General features: G+C 52.6%; 1 protein-coding gene across 1 annotated transcript in view; it reads left to right on the top strand.

The window, feature by feature from the left end:
- IRAK1 (interleukin 1 receptor associated kinase 1) overlaps positions 1-15,525 on the top strand; it is a 30,556-nt gene that overhangs the window by 5,047 nt on the left and 9,984 nt on the right. The window contains exons 2-10 of the mRNA XM_077329702.1: positions 1,052-1,219; positions 2,074-2,232; positions 3,586-3,705; positions 7,733-7,845; positions 10,384-10,551; positions 11,923-11,987; positions 12,489-12,603; positions 12,690-12,802; positions 14,441-14,645. Coding sequence (XP_077185817.1) covers positions 1,052-1,219; positions 2,074-2,232; positions 3,586-3,705; positions 7,733-7,845; positions 10,384-10,551; positions 11,923-11,987; positions 12,489-12,603; positions 12,690-12,802; positions 14,441-14,645 — 1,226 coding nt within the window. The remainder of the gene's footprint in view (positions 1-1,051; positions 1,220-2,073; positions 2,233-3,585; positions 3,706-7,732; positions 7,846-10,383; positions 10,552-11,922; positions 11,988-12,488; positions 12,604-12,689; positions 12,803-14,440; positions 14,646-15,525) is intronic.

Raw genomic sequence — 15,525 nt, 5'->3', positions numbered from 1 at the left:
GCAGGATCAGCATCCTAAAGCATCCAAGAAAAGTGTGCATCCAACCTTTGCTTGAAGACTGCCAGTGAGGGGGAGCTCACCACCTCCTTAGGCAGCCTATTCCACTGCTGAACTACTCTGACTGTGAACATTTTTTTCCTGATATCTAGCCTATATCGTTGTACTTGTAGTTTAAACCCATTACTGCGTGTCCTCTCCTCTGCAGCCAACGGAAGCAGCATCCTGCCCTCCTCCAAGTGACAACCTTTCAAATACTTAAAGAGGGCTATCATGTCCCCTCTCAGCCTCCTTTTCTCCAGGCTGAACATTCCCAAGTCCCTCAACCTATCTTCATAGGGCTTGGTCCCTTGGCCCCAGATCATCCTCGTCGCTCTCCTCTGTACCCTTTCAGTTTTATCTACGTCCTTCTTGAAGTGAGGCCTCCAGAACTGCACACAGTACTCCGGGGGTGGCCTGACCAGCGCCATATACACACGGCTTTCACCAGTATTGTTATTAATTAACTAACTAACTAATTTAATTTAATTTGTATACCGCTCTCCCGCAAGGGCGGTGAACAAAATAACATGTCCAATCTAATAAAGTAAAAAAGATTCTCATTAAGGTTTACCCAAGCCGTTATCAAGACACTGAAAATATACCGAAACCATTATTAAGACATTCCAAACTGTGTTTTAAGAGTTGCCTGATTCTGGTAGGCTTCGACTTTGCCTGGTCGTAAAAGAGAAGTTCCGGAAAGATAGCTGTGCCAAAGGAATTTGCTGACCGCAGCAAAAAGGTCCTACTGACTCACACAGGCCCCCCATGCAAGGCAGCTATGGGGGAGACCTCGAGCTGTCCGCCTCCCCGCTACTTTGAAGGGAATTTGGTGGTGGATGTAGGTGGGCGGCCACCTTCTTAGATGTTCAAAAAGCCACAATAACTATAATATCGGAAAGGGCTTTAAGTCCAGCTGTGTACGTTTAAAAAAAAAAATCCTATTCTTCACAAGCCCAGGTTTCAAAATGCCTTAACCATGACCGGCCTCTTCCCTTCCCCTCCTGCTGCTCAGCCTCCAGGATCGTCCGAAACCAAGTGGAGCTGCGCCTGTACGAGCGGACGGAGGGGCGGACCCAGAACGTCATGTGGGCCTGGATGAATCGCAACGCTCGCGTCTCCGACCTCCTCCACATCCTCAAGGACTTGCAACTTTACCTGGCCCATGACGTCATCGCCGCCTGTGAGTGGTTGGGAGTCCGGGCTTCTAATCTGGCGAGCCGGGTTTGATTCCCCACTCCCCCACATGCAACCAGCTGGGGGACCTTGGGCTAGTCACAGCACTGATAAAACTGTTCTGACCGAGCAGGAATCTCAGGGCTCTTTCAGCCTCACCCACCCCACAGGGTGTCTGTTGTGCGGAGAGGAAAGGGGAGGCAATTGGAAGCCTCTTTGAGAGTCCTTGGGGTAGAGCAGAGCGGTATATAAGAGCCAACTTTTCTTCTTCTCCCAGTTCTCCAGCTTGGCGTAGTGGTTAGGAGTGCGGACTTCTAATCTGGTGAGCCGGGTTTGATTCCCCGCTCCCCCACATGCAGCCATCTGGGTGCCCTTGGGCTCGCCACAGCACTGATAAAGCTGTTCTGACCGAGCAGGAATCTCAGGGCTCTCTCAGCCTCACCCACCTCACAGGGTGTCTGTTGTGGGGAGAGGAAGGGAAAGGGGATTGTGATCCGCTGTGGAATACCTTCGGGGCGTGAAAAGCAGGGTATAAAAAAAGCTCTCTTGTTTTTTCTTCCTAAGAGCCGATAGAAGTAACACAGCGGTATAGTCATGCCTTGTGCTTCACGTCTTGTCGCTTAGAGCAGGGGTAGTCAACCTGTGGTCCTCCAGATGTTCATGGACTACAATTCCCATGAGCCCCTGCCAACGAACGCTGGCAGGGTCTCATGGGAAATGTAGTCCATGAACACCTGGAGGAACATCTGTAGTCCATGGTCTCATGGGAATTGTAGTCCATGAACATCTGGAGGACCACAGCTTGACTACCCCTGGCTTAGAGGCTCTCTCTGAATGCGGTTTCTTTCTGCTGTTTCCCAGGGCATCCTCCAGCGCTCCGCCCAAAGCCCAGTGCACCCCCCTCTCGCCTTCCGTCTGTCTTCCACGATCCCCCGCGCCCCCCAGATCCTGGTGGGGATGGCAGCCGGCTGAAGACTTCTTTGTGGGACCCCCAGAAGGGAGCATCTTCGCCTCCTGCAGGTAACGCTACAGGTGTGAGTGTCCTGCATAGATGACCCAGGAGGTCCCTTCCAACTCTATGATTCTAGGCGTGCTGTGGTAAGGGCAAAAGCTGCAGGGGAAGGGCATTTTCCTCCCTTCCTCCAGGTCTTCAGTGCTAAGCTTTTTCCTCCTTTTGAAGCACAGGTCTCTAAATCACTCTTAATTCAATTGTCAAAGGCTTTCATGGCTGCAGCCGACTGGCTATTGTGTGTTTTCCTGGCTGTGTGGAGGGGCCTGGTAATTTTAGCCCCTGATGTCTGACCAGAAACTGTGGCCGGCATCTTCAGAGGAAGGACGCAACAAAATGGGAATGGGTTTGTGCCAAAATGTGGAGTGTGTGAACAGTTGCTTAGAACGTTCTCAGCGTCTGGGTGTCTCCCTAGGGATGGGCTGGAACACAGTGCTTTTCCTGTGTCTGGGTGGAGTTCTCTCAGAGCTCTCTGAGCCCCACAAAACTCACAGGGTGTCTGTTGTGGGGAGAGGAAAGGGAAGGCGATTGGAAGCCACTTTGAGCCTCCTTCGGGTAGAGAAAAGCAGCATCTAAGAACCAACTCTTCTTCTTCTTCAGTAATCTGAGGGCTCTCTCAGCCTCACCCACCTCACAGGGTGTCTGTTGTGGGGAGAGGAAAGGGAAGGCGATTGGAAGCCGCTTTGAGACTTTTTCAGGTAGAGGGAAAAGTGGCATATAAGAACCAACTCTTCTTCTTCTTCAGTAATCTCAGGGCTCTCTCAGCCTTGCCTCCCTCACAGGGTGCCTGTTGGGTAGAGAAAAGCGGCATATAAGAACTAGCTCTTCTTCTTCTTCTTCAGTAATATCGGGGCTCTCTCAGCCTCACCCACCTCACAGGGTGTCTGTTGTGGGGAGAGGAAAGGGAAGGCGACTGTAAGCCGCTCTGAGACTCCTTCGGGGAGAGAAAAGCAGCATATAAGACCCAACTCTTCTTCTTCTTCTTCAGTAATCTCAGGGCTCTCTCAGCCTCCCCTCCCTCACAGGGTGTCTGTTGTGGGGAGAGGAAGGGAAGGCGACTGTAAGCCGCTTTGAGACTCCTTCGGGTAGAGAAAAGCGGCATATAAGACCCAACTCTTCTTCTTCTTCTTCAGTAATCTGCTGCTGCTCTTAACCAGCATACCACGCTGGCTCTCTGGCTAGCCCTGGGGCACATATGGATGGGAGACTCCTGAGGAAGTCCCGGCCTGCAGAGGAGGTGATGGCAAAGCACCTCTTGCCTCGGGGGCCCTGCAGGGTCGCCGTATCTTTGCTCTGCCTCGATGCCATTTTGCACGCTCATCCCTGCCCTAATGACGTCGGTGGTTTTCTTTCAATGGCTGCAGGATGCCGGTTGGAGCGAAGCGTTTGTCCTGCCAAATCAGACCGAGACCCATCTAGTTGGACCGTCGGACCCACCAGTGGCCGGTCAGAGGCTTCTGGGACCGCACCAGCCGGACACGAAGGTGACGTTCCCCCCCCCTCGCCCCCGTTGGTTGTGGGCATTTGGCATTTAGAAGTGAACTGCCCCAGATATGGAAATTCCGTTTGCCGTAATATCCGTTGCTAGCCAATAACCGTCTACGCTTCTGGATGTCCCACACACCTGGCAATGGATATCGTGTGTCGCCTGTTGTTGTTGTGAACGTCTTTGACCCAAAACTACCGCCAGTCCAGTTTTATAGATTAAAATGGTCTCCCAGCTTTCCATGAAAAGTCCCAGCCGGACTGCAGTGTTCTAAACCAGCCCTTTTCAACCTTTTGACCCGTGGAAAAGCCCCTGAAATAATTTTTCAGGCTTCAAGGAGCTCCGGAAGGGATGCCGGCTGGTCACGCCTCCCTGCCGTGCTGCCCGGAAGTGACCTCACCACCTGTGTAAACAGACAGGCTGGAGGAGGAATAGAATCATAGAGTTGGAAGGGACCTCCTGGGTCATCTGGTCCAATCCCCTGCACTATGCAGGACACACACAACCCTCTCGCTCATCCACTGTCACCTGCCACCCCCTTGAACCTTCAGAGAATCAGCCTCTCCGTCAGACAGCTCTCCAGCCTCTGTTAAAAATCTCCAAAGATGGAGAACCCACCACCTCCCGAGGAAGCCTGTTCCACGTAGGAACCACTCTGACTGTCAGGAACTTCTTCCGGATGTTGAGACAGAATTTAGAATAATAGAATAACAGAGTTGGGACCTCCTGGGTCATCTAGTCCAACCCCCTGCACTATGCAGGACACTCACAATCCTCTCGCTTATCCACTGTCACCTGCCACCCCCTTGAGCCTTCCCAGAATCAGTCTCTCCATCAGATGGCTCTCCAGCCTTTGTTTAAAAATTTCCAAAGATGGAGAACCCTCCACCTCCCGAGGAAGCCTGTTCCACTGAGGAACCGCTCTGACTGTCAGGAACTTCTTCCGGATGTTTAGATGGAATTTCTTTTGAATTAATTTCATCCCATTGGTTCTGGTCCATCCCTCCAGAAGGACTGGAGGGGGAGACAGACATGCAGGTGTTGCCTCCTCCCAGGTGCAGAAACCACAGGAGAACTGAGGCTCAGGGAGGGGGAGAGGGAGCATTGGAAGCAGCCACTTCCCTAGCTTGTGGGCAAATCCATTAAGGCAGGAAGAGTAAGGCTCCAGACCCCCTCTCCTGCGGACCCCTGGGAGTCTCTGGAACCCTGGTTGGGAGTCCCTATTCTAAACCCCGGGAGGCACGCCTGGCCTCGACAAGGGCCAGGGCCTTTTCGGTCCTGGCCCCTACCTGGTGGAATGAGCTCCCTGAAGAGCTGCGGGCCCTGTCGGAGCTCTCCGAGTTCCGCAGAGCCTGCAAAACGGAGCTCTTCCGCAAGGCGTTTGTCTAAGGCCGGGTGATGGCCCGGGGCTAAGATCGGACCCCTCTCCCCGGAGGGGGGAGGCCAGTACTAGACTGACCTGGTTCCCCAGAGTGTTCCATCCTATGCCCAATTATCCTCCGTTCCCTTCTGCTCATCCAGTGGGCCTGTACGGGAATAGTTTTAATCGCCATCATTGTGACTTAGTCATTGTTTTAATGGGGTTTTAATGGGGAATTTTAATGGTTAATATATTGTATCTGTATTAAAATGTTGTGAACCGCCGCGAGCCGGTTTCCGAGAGCGGCGGTCATACAAATCAAATAAATAATAATAAAATAATAATAATAATAAACAAACCAAATCTTTTGCAAAGCAAGTAGAAATAATAATAATAAGAGTTGGTACTTATATGCTGCTTTTCTCTCCCCGAAGGAGTCTCAAAGCAGCTTTCATTCACCTCCCCTTTCCTCTCCCCACAACAGACAGCCTGTGAGGGAGGGGAGGCTGAGAGAGCCCTGAGATTACTGAAGAAGAAGAAGGGTTGGTTCTTTTATGTCGCTTTTCTCTACCCGAAGGAGTCTCAAAACGGCTTCCAATCTCCTTCCCTTTCCTCTCCCCACAGCAGACACCCTGGGAGGTGGGTGAGGCTGAGAGAGCCCTAGTTTTACTGCCTGATTGGATGCTCATCTGGACTCCCAAAAACTCCTCCCCTGCCCCAAACGTTGTCAGTCTTTAATGCGCTCCTTGGTCTCTTTCTCTTTTCCAAAGACATAGATAGCGAGGACTTGAGATTCCCACTGTTTTTATATGTCATTTCTTCCCTTCTAAAGCGTAATTTAATCACGGACCCCCGAGCACAGAAAGGGTTTGGAAGATAATGGCTTCTGACCCCTGGCCTCAGAGACATCTGTTGCTGTTGTAGGAGGAGGCAGTCCCTTTGGGGAACAGTCACGGCATGAATGACTCAGAGAAGCCCGGATAATAACTTTGCTTTAATTCCTGGCAGAAAGCATTTAAAAAAATAAAACAGTATGTCCTGTTAGTTTAATCTTGACGGTTCTGCCCTGGCTTTAGGTCTGCCACCAGAAGCTGATGCATCACAGATTTCCATTTTCAGCCTCCTCGTCTATGAGAATTCAGTCTGGCATCTGCAGCTCTGAATCACATTTTGGCTGTTGTATATTAGCAGGAAGGACTGTAGGCTTCTGCTTGGGCTTCTTGCCATCCTTGGAGCAGTGGTTAGGAGTGTGGACTACTAATCTGGCAAACTGGGTCTGATTCCCCGCTCCTCTACATGCAGCCTGCTGGGTGACCTTGAGGTAGTCACTGATAGAGCTGTTCTGACTGAGCAGTTCTTTCAGATCTCTCTCAGCCTCCCCTCCCTCACAGGGTGTCTGTTGTGGGGAGCGGAAAGGGAAGGTAATTGGAAGCCAATTTGAGATTCCTTTGGGTAGAGAAAAGCAGCATATAAGAACCAACTCTTCTTCTTCTTCTTCAGTAATCTCAGGGCTCTCCCAGCCTCCCCTCCCTCACAGGGTGTCTGTTGTGGGGAGAGGAACAGAAAGGTGATTGGAACCCAATTTGAGATTCCTTTGGGTAGAGAAAAGCAGCATATAAGAACCAACTCTTCTTCTCCTTCATTAATCTCAGGGCTCTCTCAGCCTCCCCTCCCTCACAGGGTGTCTGTTGTGGAGAGAGGAAAGGGAAGGCGACTGTAAGCCACTTTGAGAAAAGCAACATCTAAGAATCAACTCTTCTTCGAAAGATACAGAATTTTGCATGAGTGCCACCAATGGTCTGTAGGTGTCTTCTATGACACTGCTTTTAAGAAAATTGGTGTTTACTGTTTAAAATGTCCTCGAGGGTCCATTAGAATCCTTGCGATGTCTTTGCCACTGAGGACTGAGGAAAATACTTTGAAAGCGGTTGTTACTGGACAGCGCTTTGGTGAAGACTACAAATAAATTGGAAATAAGGAAAAAACAGAGAGAAATTATCTTCTTTCATCAGTTGATTGCTTTACTTTTATTGTAGTCTATTCATCCCTTGGAGGTTGACATCCGTGTGTGTTAGAAAGATGTGATCTTTGAATTGAGCCCCAAGTCTGCACAGTTCCCCCTAACCCTAAGTCTGCGGGTTCTGTGTGAATCTTTGCAGGGGGTGGTTGCGCTCCGGCTTTTAAGCCCTTCCTTTCTTGAGTAAACCCTTTGCAGTTGCATTTTATTATGTTTGTCCGAGCAAACATGCAAGCAATTTAATTGCTGTTACCTTTGATTTCAACCTTTCATTGACCTGCACTCCCTTGAGTTATTTGTTTTGGAAAGGAAGTATATAACTTTTAAATGGATACACATGCTTTCCTGTCCTCCTGAATTACGGTTTTTATTCGAGCTACGCACAGAATATCTGCAGAAATTATTAGGTCACGCAATTTTTTTAATTAGCCAAATCTGTCCCCTGCATGAAAATCAACTGTGGCACTTCTGCAACCTGGGATGGAAAGAAGAAGAAGAAGGAAAAAAAACTGTAATTCTTATCCATTGTATCAGAAAACCCTTCCCTGCTCTCCTGGAGGTGCCACCGTCCCTTGGCACCCCGTACTGAAATGTTTGTTTGGCTACTTTCACCGTAATGACACTCCTGTTCCTTGACCTCACCTACAGAATCCCCCTGCCCGTCACAATCTCTGCCGGACCCCTCACGTAGCAGCCGCCTCAGCAGTGATGGCCGAAGCAGCTCACCTTTACCTCCTCCTGCCCACCTGAAAGAAGAACAGGTACAGGCCTAGTGGGAATGTAGAATGGTCCGGAAGAGCCCGATGTCAGAAGCTAAGCAGGGAGAGTACTTGGATGAGAGGCCACCAAGGAAGGCTCTGCAGAGAAAGGCAAGGGCAGACCCACCTCTGCATCTCCCTTGCCTGGAAAGTTCCTCGCTTGGTTTGATATGCACTGTAAGCTAAGCAGGGTCGTTACTTGGACGGGAGAGCACTGCTTCTTGCTAGTCTTGGAAGCCCCTTGCTGGGGTCACCATAAGTCTTGGATGCGAGACCCCCAAGGAAGGCTCTGCAGAGGAAGGTAATAGCAAACCACCTTCTCCCTTGCCTGGAAAGCCCCTTGCTGGGGTGGCCAGAAGTTGGAAGCTCAGCAGGGTCAGTACTTGGAGGGGAGACCACCAAGGAAGGCTCTGCAGAGGAAGGCAAGGGCAGACCACCTCACCACCTCTGCTTGTCCCTGGCCTGGAAAGCCCCTTGCTGGGGTGGCCAGAAGCTGGTTGCAATTTGATGCCACTCCCATAAGTGCACTTTCTGGTCTGCCATTTGTTAAAACGGTTCTCCTGCTGCTCCCTGCGATTATTTGTCTCTCTGCTCTGCTTGAAAAGGTTCTTCCTCCGCCTCTCTGGGCCGTCATCCGTTTTGTATTGATTTTGGAGCTTTGCTGGCACTTTGGCTGAGCTCTTCCTGTCACTGTTCTGTTTTCAGCCCAAAAAGACTTTCTAAGCACCGGAAGCCTAGTTTTTCCAAGACCCAGCTATTTTCTGTCTCACTGTTTCCTCTATTTTGGCTGATCTTGATAACTCTTGATGAAGTTTCCTCTTCTCTCAATCTTCGGAGAATCGCTGTTCCTTCACATACTTCCCCATTTAGCAGTCCTGTTTTCTCAGTTCCTGCTGCTTCTGACTAGGAATGTTTCCCAAGTTCACTGTGCACAGTCTGGGGTGAGCCAGCGAGTCCCTGGTTCAACTGTGGTCTCCATGAGAACCTTTAGAACGTAAGAATGGGATCATTTGGAGGGCCAACAACAGGGCAGAGAGGCCGAGGCCTTCACAAGAACATTGGAGAAGCCCTGCTAAATTAGAGCAGTGGTCCATCGAGTCCAGCATCTAGTGTCACCCAAGTGGCCAAAGAGTTCCTCTGAAGAGCCAGCAACAGGGCAGAGAGACCCTCAGAAGAGCCCTCTGGGTCAGACCAGGGAGGGTCCCTCCAGTCCAGCCTCCCATCTCACCCAGGGGCCAGCCAGTCCCTCTGCAGGGCCAGCCACAGGGCAGGGAGGCCGAGGCCTTCCCCTGAGAAGACCCTCAGAAGAGCCCTGCTGGGTCAGGCCAGGGAGGGTCCCTCCAGTCCAGCCTCCCGTCTCACCCAGGGGCCAGCCAGTTCCTCTGTAGGGCCAGCCACAGGGCAGAGAGGCCGAGGCCATCCACTGAGAAGACCCTCAGAAGAGCCCTGCTGGGTCAGGCCAGGGAGGGTCCCTCCAGTCCAGCCTCCCGTCTCACCCAGGGGCCAGCCAGTTCCTCTGCAGGGCCAGCCACAGGGCAGAGAGGCCGAGGCCTTCCCCTGATAAGGACCTCAGAAGAGCCCTGCTGGGTCAGGCCAGGAAGGGTCCCTCCAGTCCAGCCTCCCGTCTCACCCAGGGGCCAGCCAGTTCCTCTGCAGGGCCAGCCACAGGGCAGAGAGGCCGAGGCCTTCCCCTGATAAGGACCTCAGAAGAGCCCTGCTGGGTCAGGCCAGGGAGGGTCCCTCCAGTCCAGCCTCCCGTCTCACCCAGGGGCCAGCCAGTTCCTCTGCAGGGCCAGCCATAGGGCAGAGAGGCCGAGGCCTTCCCCTGATAAGGACCTCAGAAGAGCTCTGCTGGGTCAGGCCAGGGAGGGTCCCTCCAGTCCAGCCTCCCGTCTCACCCAGGGGCCAGCCAGTTCCTCTGCAGGGCCAAGAGGGCAGAGGGGCCGAGGTCTTCTCCTGAGAACAAAATCAGAAGAGCCCTGCTGGGTCAGGCCAGCAAGGCAAAAGTGGCCATTAGAGGCCTGATTGGCTGTGCAGATATTTAAAAACTTTGACAGTCATGGCCACCACACCACCACAAGGTGCTACGCTGTGCGACTGAAGGTACACCGTGGAAGCCATTTTGTTCCTGGCTCCGCCTCCTGAGGGAGCCCATGGTGTGTCAGGATTCCAACCCGTGCCCCTTGCAAAGCTAAAGGAAGTGCCCATCTCCTCCCCTAGGTAGTATTTGGTGCTTTATGTATGAAGAACATCCAGAGACTCCTTGGTGGGGTTGCCCTTTTACCCCCAGAGAATACTGTGGCTCTCCGGCCATTTCCCGGTATGTTGCTCATGGAAGACTCCTGGGCAGAGCTCCCATGAACTTTCTCCTTGCAGGAAGAGCTTGGAACCAGCAAGTGGGCGAGGGGGGGGGGCGGCATTCTTTCAAAAATGCCAGAAGCACTAAGCGAGGACATTCTTGCCCCAGTTTGCGTGGCAGCTCGGTTCCACTGAGGTGGAACTCAGACTGATTCTGGCTTCACCTCTCCCTTCTCCACCCAGGCCGGTGACTCCGTCTCCCCGACCTGCCCCTTCTCCTGGCCTCTGCAGGAACTGCTTGTGGCCACGGACAACTTCTCTGAGCACCTGAAAATCGGCGAAGGCGGCTTCGGTTGTGTCTACCGGGCCCGGCTCCGCAACACGGATTACGCTGTCAAACGGCTCAAGGAGGTATAATCCAGGGGGTTAGGGCGGGGGACGGGCTGCCGGCTTGTAGCTCAAATCCCATCTGCCTTTTCGGCGTCTTTCTTGTCCTTCTCCCGGCTGACCTCTGGGAGGAAGGAGGATCGGAGCTCGGTGGCAGGGGGGACGGGACGTGCCTTGCACGGGTACGGATCCTGTTCTTGGTCGCTGTGGTTGACAGGCCTCTGGATAGCAGGGCGAGGCCAAGCGTCCGCTTCAGCGGCCAGAGTTTTGCCACAATAGAAACGGAAAGTTCCGTGCCAATCCAGCTACCAAACTAAAAATTGTCGACAACAACCCAGTGTATCTCGCAATACGAATATACGTCTGAACAAAACTGCGAGACCAGGGGTGGCCACATGGTGGCTCTCCAGATGTCCACGGACTACAATTGCCATGAGCCCCTGCGAGCAGGGGCTCATGGCAATTGTAGTCCGTGGACATCTGGAGAGCCACCATGTGGCCACCCGTAGCAGAGACCGATATAAACTGTCAGCAGAGGGTTTAATAAGCCAATAAATATGTACACGACAGATAACGTAAACAAGAGAAGGATATCTGTGAACGCAGTTTGCCAGGCAAATGCAACCTGAAGAAGAAGAAGAAGAAGAAGAAGAAGAAGAAGAAGAAGAAGAAGAAGAAGAAGAAGAAGAAGAAGAAGAAGAAGAAGAAGAAGAAGAAGAAGAAGAAGAAGAAGAAGAAGAAGAAGAAGAAGAAGAAGAAGAAGAAGAAGAAGAAGAAGAAGAAGAAGAAGAAGAAGAAGAAGAAGAAGAAGAAGAAGAAGAAGAAGAAGAAGAAGAAGAAGAAGAAGAAGAAGAAGAAGAAGAAGAAGAAGAAGAAGAAGAAGAAGAAGAAGAAGAAGAAGAAGAAGAAGAAGAAGAAGAAGAAGAAGAAGAAGAAGAAGAAGAAGAAGAAGAAGAAGAAGAAGAAGAAGAAGAAGAAGAAGAAGAAGAAGAAGAAGGAGTTTTTGTTTTTAACGTGTTATTTCACGTCTCCATTATTTAGTGACGTAGCTGGCTTTCCATCTTCCGTTGGCTTAGTGCATGGTCCGTGTTCCCTCCGGAGTATAGTAGCGGGAACTCGAAGCCAAAACTTCTCTGCTCCATCTCACTGTTACTGACTGCCTGTTCACTCTGGAGAGCAGCTGCCAGCCTGAGCGGTTGATACGGACCTCAAAGGGCCACTGGCCTGATTCAGTGTCCGGCAGCTTCATGTCTGTGTCCGACTTTCAGTCCTGGCTGTTCCCAAGTGCTCCGTCCCTTCCCAGTCCCAGCCCCGTACATTTGGATGATGGGAAATGCCTCCCCCCCCCCCGTCAGCTCAACTGACAGCCTCCCTCTGTCTCCTTTGATCGGACAGAAAGCAGAACTGGACTGGGCAGTGATTCAGAACAGCTTCGTCACGGAGGTGGAGAAACTCTCCCGGTAAGAACCGTAAAGCTTGGCTTGGCTTGGGACCGGGGCGTCTGAAGAGGGACCATCCTCTCGCATACTTTGGAATTAAGACCACAAGAAAGGCCTTCCGGACCCTCCCACTGAAGCAAAGAAGCGCACGAGAGAGAGGGCCTTTTCTGTGGCAGCCCCACAATTCTTGGAACAGTCTCCTCAGGAAGGTGACAGTCTCCTCTGTCCCCCCCCCCGTCCCCCCGCTAGCTCTTTTGGAGACTCCTGCGGTCTCCCCTCCTCCCAGCTTCCCTCGCAGCCAGCCTTTAAAACGGCCTGGCCGGCCAGCATTCCCTGCAGATCTGGCATGTCGTTTCCAGGCCCGTTGGCCTCCTCCGTAATCATGCAGCACGCTGCCTCTGGCCGCTGCCCGGACTTTACAGGGCCTGCTGGTGGGTCACGCTTAATAGGGGCACTAGGCAGCACAAGGCCTCCTGCTTCCTGGCCGCCCCTGACCCCCGCCTGTCCTTCCCCCCCCCCCAGGTTCCGGCACCCCAACATCGTGGAGTTTGCGGGTTACTGTGCCGAAGAAGGCAACTTCTGCCTGGTCTACGTCTTCCTCCCCAAGGGCTCCCTGGAGGACCACGTGCACGGGCAGGTACCTCTTCCCACTCCGTGCTCTTGAGAAAAGCGAGACGCTCAGCACCTCGCCGTGTAACTGGCCTGTTTCGTTTTGCCTCTCAGGCCGGCCTCTGCCTCTCCTGGGCCCAGCGCCTCAACGTGGCCATGGGGACGGCCAGAGCCATTCAGTTCCTGCACAGCGACTCCCCCAGCCTCATCCATGGAGATGTCAAGAGGTGAGAGCGGGGGTCCCCCCCCCTGTTGCATAGTGAATACAGATGCACAATTCTCCTGTGAATAACTGTAATCACTAGATCAGGGGTAGTCAACCTGTGGTCCTCCAGATGTCCATGCACTACAATTCCCATGAGTCCCTGCCAGCTCATGGTAATTGTAGTCCATGGACATCTGGAGGACCACAGGTTGACTACCCCTGTACTAGATGATTAATATGAGCCGGGTTTATACTGCGAGGGCTTTTTTAGTGTTTTGACGCGGCCGTTCTCAACAGGGGCCACATGGGACCCCCAGGGGAATCCTGGCACATTTCAAGGGGGGGTCACAGCCTGAAAAATGTGAGGAGCCCAAAAAGCTTATGGGGGGGCTGGTAACTGAGCAGGCGAAAAACTCTTCTTGTCATCATGTATGAGGTCATAAATTCCTAGAAAGCTCGACTTTCAAGGGGAAGAAAAAGAACTTATGTAATCCGGGGTTTTTTTGTGCGATGACATTAAAAAAAAAAGACTGCACGTAGTTCTCTTGGTCGAATGTTCTAGAAATCTGTTTTTGTACATATAAGACAAAGTTTGCTGAGTGTAGTTAGTCCACTTAGAGGAGGGCAGGGAAGGGTTCCTGTTGGCAGCGGAGGATGTGCAGTCATGGGTTTAAACAACATGTAGAATGGTACCAGCTAGATATCGGGGGGAGAAAATTCACAATCAGCGTAGTTCAGTAGGGCAATGGGTTGCCTAAGGAGGTGGGGAGCTCCCCCTCACTGGCCGTCTTCAAGCAGCGGCTGGACAGACCCTTCTCCTGGATGCTGGAGGCTGATCCAGCACTGAGCAGGGGGTTGGACTAGATGGCCTGCATGGCCCCTTCCCACTCTAGGATTCCAGGGGTCTAGTTCAGCAGTGGAAGGGGCTGCCTAAGGAGGTGGGGAGCTCCCCCTCACTGGCCGTCTTCAAGCAGCGGCTGGACAGACCCTTCTCCTGGATGCTGGAGGCTGATCCAGCACTGAGCAGGGGGTTGGACTAGATGGCCTGCATGGCCCCTTCCCACTCTAGGATTCTAGGAGTCTAGTTCAGCAGTGGAAGGGGCTGCCTAAGGAGGTGGGGAGCTCCCCCTCACTGGCGGTCTTCAAGCAGCGGCTGGACAGACCCTTCTCCTGGATGCTTGAGGCTGATCCTGCACTGAGCAGGGGGTGGGACTAGATGGCCTCCATGGCCCCTTCCCACTCTAGGATTCTAGGAATCTAGTTCAGCAGTGGAAGGGGCTGCCTAAGGAGGTGGGGAGCTCCCCCTCCCTGGTCTTCAAGCAGTGGCTGGACAGATCCTTCTCCTGGATGCTTGAGGCTGATCCAGCACTGAGCAGGGGGTGGGACTAGATGGCCTCCATGGCCCCTTCCCACTCTGGGATTCTAGTTCAGCCATGGAATGGGCTGCCTCAGGAGGTGGGGAGCTCCCCCTCACTGGCCGTCTTCAAGCAGCCACTTCCTCAGAGGGAAGTGGAAGGAGACAGAACTTCTGCCACAACAAATGGCGGCGGATGGGCATCCTTGAATACAGGCCGTTTGACTTCAGCGCCGATCCTAAAGGCCAGAAGGGAAGCCTTGGGACGGGCCGTAACCCCTTTTCTGTCTGCTCTGCCCCCGGCAGCTCGAACATTCTCCTGGATCAGGCGCTCAACCCTCGGCTGGCTGACTTCGGACTGGCCCGGTTCAGCCGCCGGCCAAAACCCGGGCAACATAGCAGCACGCTGGGCCGGACCCAGACGGTGCGGGGCACGCTCGCCTACCTGCCCCTTGAGTACATCCAGACCGGGACGCTTTCTACGGCCATCGACGTCTTCAGCTTCGGCGTGGTGAGGCCCGGCAATTGGGAGGAGCTGGGGGTGGGGAAGCCCAGGGGATTTGGGGACGCAGCCAGGGGAGGGGAAGGGGCATCCGCAGAGTATGATACCACAGAGCATACCGTCCGAGCTGCCGTTTCCACCAGGGGAGTAGATCAGTAGCACTTCTTGAATTCCGTCCTCCACTTGGAAGCGGGCAAGACTAGGAGGAACGTGATGAAGGGCTAGCGAGGTCCGGGCCAGATTAAAATCCCGCCCCCCTGAAATTCTGCTCCTTTGTTCCCCCAAAATGCTAGCTAGATTGAGGCCCATTCTTTGTTTACCATCAACTAACTTCCTAGGACTGTGACTGCCACCTCCCCGCGCGGGAGACTGTTTTGCCCAAGGAAAGTCCTTTTTGGGACAGAACAGCCTGTTTGCAAAGCAGCTCTGGAGACTTTTCTGCTGAGTCAGGGTTCTGAGTGTCTGTTATCTGCCGCAGACACTCCTGTGCCTTCACCGGTACTGGGATGGGCGGGAGTCTAGATAAGTCCCCAGCTGCCTTGGTTCGGCCGCTGAGAGGCAAAGGCCCATAAAGGCAACAGGGCCATGATTGTCCCTTCCAACTTTTTTTATTTATTTATTTATTTTTAATTATATTTATATACCGCCCTCCCCGAAGGCTCAGGGCGGTTTACATAGGAGCAAAGAACAATACATAAAACAGTCTATAAACAAGTGAAGACATTTACAATAATAATACTAATAGTTGTAACCATATAACAATGTAACAGTATATACAGGCCGGTCACTGACTGAGCGTATGCTGGGGTCCCCAACAGAGCCCACGAAGACGTTGCTTCATCTCGCTGTTTCTGGAAAGCTGTCAAGGTTAGGTGGGGCTTTTGAACAG

Source organism: Paroedura picta, chromosome 3 (assembly GCF_049243985.1).
Source record: "Paroedura picta isolate Pp20150507F chromosome 3, Ppicta_v3.0, whole genome shotgun sequence".
Taxonomy (NCBI): domain Eukaryota; kingdom Metazoa; phylum Chordata; class Lepidosauria; order Squamata; family Gekkonidae; genus Paroedura; species Paroedura picta.
Note: the sequence above shows the minus strand (reverse complement) of the source record. Positions and strands in the feature narration are given on the sequence as shown.